The sequence below is a fragment of the Nematolebias whitei genome, chromosome 17, assembly GCF_014905685.2.
Source record: "Nematolebias whitei isolate Nwh7 chromosome 17, NemWhi1, whole genome shotgun sequence".
Classification (NCBI taxonomy): Eukaryota; Metazoa; Chordata; class Actinopteri; order Cyprinodontiformes; family Rivulidae; genus Nematolebias; species Nematolebias whitei.
The window spans coordinates 3,880,545-3,887,861 of record NC_056514.1 but is presented as its reverse complement, the minus strand read 5'-3'; the positions used below and the strand labels follow the sequence as shown (position 1 = coordinate 3,887,861).

The 7,317-nt window shown below is 38.5% G+C and overlaps 1 protein-coding gene across 1 annotated transcript in view; it reads left to right on the top strand.

Annotated features, from left to right (window-relative positions):
- Positions 1–5,269, top strand: part of LOC119424085 (exocyst complex component 6-like) — a 21,919-nt gene extending 16,650 nt beyond the window's left edge. Inside the window, exons 2-4 of the mRNA XM_037691554.1 lie at positions 2,721–2,862; positions 4,740–4,813; positions 5,153–5,269. Of these exons, the coding sequence (XP_037547482.1) occupies positions 2,721–2,862; positions 4,740–4,813; positions 5,153–5,269 (333 nt within the window). The remainder of the gene's footprint in view (positions 1–2,720; positions 2,863–4,739; positions 4,814–5,152) is intronic.
- Positions 5,270–7,317: the final 2,048 nt, after the last annotated feature.

Genomic DNA, 7,317 nt, shown 5'->3' with positions numbered 1-7,317 from the left:
AGTGACGTTTAAGGGCCCGGAGATCACGAGCATCCAGTAGAGTTTTACGGCCTTGACCCTTACGCACAGCGATTGTTCCAGATTCTCTGAATCTTTTGATGATGTTATGCACAGTTGATGATGATAACTTAAAAGTCTTTGCTATTTTACGCTGGGTAGCACCATTCTGGTATTGCTGCACTATCTTTCTGCGCAACAATGGTGGAATTGGTGATCCTCTTACCATCTTGGCTTCTGAGAGACACTGACACTCTGAGAAGCTCTTTTTATACCCAATCATGTTGTCAATTGACCTAATTAGTGTTAATTGGTCTTCCAGCTGTTTGTTATATGCTCAATTTCCTTTTTCCAGCCACTTATTGCTACTTGTCCCAACTTTTTGGGATTTGTTGACACTGTGAAATTTTGAATGAACATATTTTTCCTTTAAAATGTTACATTTACTCAGATTAAACTTTTGATCTGTCATCTATGTTATATTACGAATAAAATATTGACATTTGCCATCTCCACATCATTGCATTCAGTTTTTATTCACAATTTGTTCAGTGTCCCAACTTTTTTGGAATCCAGTTTGTATAAGGAGGTGCAGCATAGAGCAAAGAGGGAGGTAACAAAGGTAAGCGGAAGGCGTATGATGAGTTGTATGGGAGGCTGGACACTGAAGAGGGTGAGACGGATGAGAACCATTTATCAGAAATATTTAGTTGCTGTTATTGCTGCACAGGGAGGTCACACCAGATATTGAAAGCAAAAGTTCACATACTTTTGCCACACAAATGTGTAATATTGCATCATTTTCCTCAGTAAATAAATGACCAAGTATAATATTTTGTCTCATTTGTTAAACTGGGTTCTCTTTATCTACTTTTAGGATTTGTGTGAAAATTTGATGATGTTTTAGGTCATATTTCTGCAGAAGTATAGAAAATTATAAAGGGTTCAGAAACATTCAAGCACCACTGTGTCTTGAAACCAGAAACAAGCTCATGCCTAGGTGCTTCTGATAAATTAGTGTCTCTGAACACATAAAGCATTGCAGTTTAATGCACATGGATGGAATTGTGGAGCCACAAAGCAGTCAGTCAGTGTCCTCTGCAATCAACAGCAGTAGAACCAAACCATAGAGCAGTGGAAGAAGGTGGCTGGGTCTGATGGTTGTGTTGATTTTGTTTACTAACAGGAAAAGAGAATGTTTCCTGTCATTCATAACTATGTATGATATTTATTATAAGAAATGTCTCTTAAACGTTGATGATCACTTCTTTATGAAAATGTTGTGGCTTTATGGTTTTTGTCTCTTTTAGCAGGATCAACACTTTTAGCAACACTGCCTGATTTTTAGTGGGTAAAGTAGAGTGCAATTCCCATACAAGATACTGGGTGACAATATAATTGATATGTTAGTTATAAATATGGTGAGACTTCATATGTAAAGCACTTTTTTTCCAAGTGGAAAGATGGAGAGGTGGAAAGATAAAACATATCTGTGAAATTTTTCATCCCCCCCTCCCCCAAACAATTTTATTTTGTTAGAAAAAGTATCTTTAAAAAGCAGAGTTTTAACTAAAACACTTTTTTTTCTGAATTTTTATCAAATCTTGTCAAAAATTACTACATTTGAATATTCTATCGCATTCTTGACATTTTAATTAACTACTCTATGGAAAGACAATTTTATGTGGAAAAATGTGGTTACATTATAAAACATTGAATAAAAAAAAACTACTGAACAGAATCTGGGGTGAAAACTGATTTTTATAGGGCCCTATTAGTTGTTTATTGTCACAAGATGCATTGCAAACCCAATGAAAAAATAGAGAGTAAAAGATGAGGAAAATACATTTGTCCAGATTTAATAATTGTACATAAGAATGCAGATAATAAAACTGCACCACTGAACAACTATGTTAAGTAAGCCATAAAAATGTCAGAAAATTCAAAATGGGAAAACTTGAATTGAGTATGTGCTGAGTATTATTTAATTCTGCCAACAGTGACCCCCCATACAACACCATGGATTTCAAGTTGTCAAAGAACTATACTTTTGGCAGCACAACAGTTCAGTGGTTAGCACTTTTACCTTATAACAAGAAGTCCTGGGTTCAATTCCTGGTTTGGTTGTAGGCTCTTTCTGCGTGGAGTTTGTATGTTCTTGTGTTTCTCTGGGTACTTCAGTTTCCTTCCAAAGTCCAAACACATGCATGTTAGTTGCCTTCAAGCCCAGGCCTCCCTTGCAAAAGAGATATGTGATCTCAGTAGGATTTGCCTGGTTAAATAAAGGTAAAATAAAATAAAAAATAAAAGTTTTGGTTTTGTTAAACTCTCCAAAAAGTAAGTCATTGAACTAAAATCTGGATTTGTTAGGAAGAAAGTTGTAATTATCTGTATTATTGTGCATTGCATGTGATCCATGTGTCATACTACAACTTTCTGTGTAATATGCATTTCATCAAAGTGGAATTGAACTTGTCATTTTCAGGAGGCAGAAAACAAGTTGTAAATAAAAACTCAAGAACATTAAAAATTATTTTGTTAAAAACAAAAAACCTTGTGGGTTGTAACCCACAGGTCTGTGGCTCCTGGGCTATCCCAGTTGATCTTGGTCTAAAATATTTTTTCTTATCCTTTCTCATTCTTTTCCTTACCCCGATGTTCCCATCTTTTCTTCCTTTCTTGCATTCTCGCCTCATCTCCCTCCCCCATGTCTCTCTCTGTAGGGAAAAGTGGCCCAGACAGCTTGCATGTCAGCTTGTAAGCATCTGTCCACGTCACTGATGCAGATGCTGCTGGACACAGAACTTAAGCAGATCAGTATGGGGGCCATTCAGCAATTCAACTTAGATGTTATACAGTGTGAATGTGAGTATAAAGAAATGTACAACTGAAATGAAACTAGACTTTTTAATTACTTTGATCCAAATCAGATTGTTTGATGTGATGTTTTATGGCAAAACAACTGTACAATTAATATGTTCCTTGTAGAGGTAAAAATGAGACCCTGTGTTTCCCAAAGCTGTCCCTTGATCCCAACCTGCATCAGGAATTAGCTCAACTCTGTGCTGAGAATGTGGACAAACATCTTGATTGAGACCACATAGCCTGCAAGAGTGACTCCAACACCCTGTTCTCCATCATCAGCCCCAAATAATGCCCTGGGGGTCGTGGATATGGTGGTGCTAGGGTGACGGTGTTAACCATTTTTGCATCCAACTGATATTCATAAAATTGATTCCTCTTCTCCTGATTCTTTATAAAATGACGAACATTATAGACAACCCTCAGCATCCTCTTCATCAGACTGTCATACAACAACAGAGTGTCTTCAGTCAGAGGTTTCTTCACATCCGCTGTAAGACAGACGCAGCAAGAGATCCTTCCTGCCCACAGCATCAGCATCTAGAACAACTCTTTAATGAAACCAGGATGATGAGTTACCACAACATTTAATTTCCCTTTGGCATTAATAAAATATTTTTGAATTGAACTGAATTGAATGTAATGTCAACCACATGGCAGTACAAATTGGTGGAAAAACACCCTCATGACCCTAACAGCAATGCTTCAACTAAAGATCTGGTTCACTGTTCCAGGAGCACACTATCTGGTGCCTTTCTTTTTATTGTGACCACCGCCCTGGTCCACAACTTCACACGTGTTATTCTGGTTGTCAGTGAAACACTGAAGAGGTGTCTCATCCAAATTAACCCCACAACATTTTTTAGCCTTTAGTATGTCAACGCAATCTCAACACTCTACCCACCTGCAGACCCTATTGACTTAGATTTTAATACAGAGCCTTGTAGATTTTACTAGGGGTTTCAAATTTTAATACCACAGTGTCAAAATAACTGTGTGCAGCAACTTGAAAAATATTTTAAAAATCCAGGTGAGAAAAAACATTTGATTTCTGTGTTCCAACTTAAATATCTACATACTAGTTATAGTTACAATACTTTTGACTGCAATGAAAAATATTTTAATGTTCACAAGGAGAACTTCTGCACGCACTTCAAAGGTGGATCACTTCAAGTTAGATCTTATTACTCCAACATTTTTCAGTCAGGTCATCTGGACAGTTTCTTTTTTTGTGCTGAAACGTTTCACCTTCGATCCAGAAGGCTTCATCAGTCAAGGAAACACACAACAAAACTGATTCTTCCCCCAACAGCTTACTCGAAAGTGGAACAAACCAGTTATGTTGATGCTAAGATGGTCTCTTTGCCACGCCCCCCACTGGTTTGTTCCACTTTGGAGTAAGCTGTTGGGGGAAGAATCAGTTTTGTTGTGTGTTTCCTTGACTGATGAAGCCTTCTGGATCGAAGGCGAAACGTTTCAGCACAAAAAAAGAAACTGTCAGATGACCTGACTGAAAAATGTTGGATTGTATACCTGGATTATTGAGCATGGACTTTGTAGATCTTATTACTGTTTTTCTTTTACATTTTATTGTTGGATGTAACTGGGACCCTGCGTACACAATTTCCTTCCCCCACATGTACCACATGTGGTGCGTATGACAAATAAAGAGACTTTGACTTTGAAAGGGTTAAATAACAGCATCTAATTTACATTGGTTATGCTTTTTCCAGGTTTTTAAGCATTTTGAGGGGGACAGTTGATTAAATGTTATAAAGCCATTGCAATGAGATACAGATATAAGGTCATTATATTTAACAAGCTGTTTGAATGTTTCTCAAAACCTTTAAAGAATTGATTCTGTTTTTCTATTTTCTTAGTGTTTGCCAGCTCAGAGCCAGTCCCTGGCTTCCAAGGAGACACACTCCAACTGGCATTCATTGACTTACGACAGGTACTTCACAACTGAGATTTAAAGCACCTTTATGTTCTTTCTTTGAAGTCTTCCCCACACAGTAAAGGTGATGTTTAATGTCCCAGCTTTTATGAAAATCAAAATAGTTACATTTTATCAGCTCTGGCAAGTTTCAAGTGTCTGTTGACAGGGTTGTTCGAGAAAGGAGCAGATGTTTGAAGCTGTGTTAATATTTGAAAAGTGGACCAGAGTGGGCTTGTGGTTAAAACTATTCTGTCCTCAGCTTTCAGAACTTAAAGTTCAGTATTCATTTTGAACCTTGGTGTATGTTTTATTAGCGTTTCGTTTTTATTCCTTTTATTTATTTATTTTGTTTAGCTCCTGGACCTGTTCATGGTGTGGGACTGGTCTACTTACCTGGCAGACTATGGCCAGCCAAACTCAAAGTACCTGAGAGTGAACCCAGCCACTGCTCTGGCTCTACTTGAGAAGTAAGTGCACTTCTACACCAGCTGCTATGAAGCAAATCTTATAGAGATAGAACATATTTATTTCTATAAAAACATAAACACTAGAACTGGGTGATATATCAAGATTTAAAAAAAATATTGATATATTTTCAAACAAGATATGAGACTATATGGTTTATATCCATAAATTCAATGTTGTGGTATAATTATACTTGTAGATCTGCTAGTTTGCCTTTTTCTCCACCTGGCCCTGCCTCTCCCTTCTCCACCCTCCCCCACCACCTCACTTGACAGACATATCAACACCTTCGAATGTTTACCACTATACGGACCTCCAGAAATCCTTAAAATTCATAAAATATCCTTGTTGTTCTCACATGACAAACTTTATTTATACACATTTATGCATCAAGTACACAAAAAAATAGAAAATACAGTTTAAGCTACATGCCCGCTTTTACTAAACAGATATTGTTGGATCAAAGTCTTTTTTATTGTTTTTAATAACACACAACATAAAAAAAACATGCAACAAAAACAAACCAAAAAAGCCTCCCACCCTGACCCTCCTATACCAGATTGGCTGACCAGGCACAGATATATTTATACAGGCACTGACATACTTTCAATATAAGACAGAAATGGCCGCCACGTGTCCCAAGATTTTCCAACAGATCCCCTCACAGTGTATCTGATCTTTTCCAAGTGAACAAGACACACAACTTCTCTGATCCAGTGTTCATATGCTGGAGGATAGGGGAGTGGTGGCGCAGAGGTTGGAAAAGATGGGCCAGTGATCGGAAGATCGCCGGTTCAAGCCCCGGTACCGACAACATCAAAAATGTGGGTGGGGTAGGTGAAGCACCCATATCTGCCCCCACCCTCATTTGTCCCACTCTGGGCCCTTGAGCAAGGCCCTTAACCCCCACCATCTGCTCCTCCTGGTGTCCTAGATGCAGCTCTCTGCTCCACACAGAGGGCTGTGGTAGCTCGGTGGTTTGTGGTTGCGTCAGGAAGGAAATCCGGCGTAAAAATAACTGCCAAGTCTTCGTGCAACTTGGTTCGCTGTGGCGACTCCTACTGCAGGGAGCAGCTGAAAGAAGAAAAATAAATATACCGGAGGATGCAGATCCTTCCAGCTGCATAAAGTAAGTCTCCTGGCTAGAAGAGAGCCAAAAGCAATCGTATTCCTCTCGTACTTGCTGAAGGTTGTGTCCTCAGGGACCACCCCAAACAATGAAATGAATCATGACGGGCACACAGTTTGTCCACATATCCCAGAGAATGTATCATAAATAGATTAGATAGATCCACAGCTTTGGACAAGTCCAGAATGTGTCAGAGCGTAGCTGGCATTTGTTTACAGGGATTACATGCAGGAGCCAGGTCAGTTTTAATTTTGGACTTTGTGTTTGGACCAATGCAGCCTGTGCACCACCTTGAAATGAATTACAGCATGTCTCAGACAGTTGGAGGATGAACAAATGTTCTGAATGATCTTTCACCAGATTGAGTCTGACATGGATTCCTCCAAGTCCGTTTCCCATTTCAGTTTAAGAGAATCCAAGCTGGTCTCGTGGTATGAACTGAGCACTGTATAGATCTTGTTGAGGGCCCCCTTTGTGTCGGACCTGCACTCCAAAAATTTAACCACACAATGTTTAGAGGAGTACAAAGAAAAACAATCAGAGTTAGACCTCACTAAACGGACATTTGCTGGTTATGCTATAGCATTTATATGAACTGTGGTTTTACCCAGCACGTTTCTTACTTGTATGAAGGAAATGCATAGAGTTAACTTGTCTTCTGTAAAGTCAATGAAAAGCACAAGTCAAATACAAACCGGATTCCAAAAAAGTTGGGACACTAAACAAATTGTGATGTGGAGGTGACAACATCTAATATTTTATTTAGAATAGAACACAAATCACAGATCAAAAGTTTAAACTGAGAGAATGTATCATTTTAAGGGAAATATCTGTTGTTTCCAAATTTCATGGCATGAACAAATCCCAAAAAAGTTGGGCAAGTCCATTTTTACCACTGTGTGGCATCCCCCCTTCTTCTTACAAC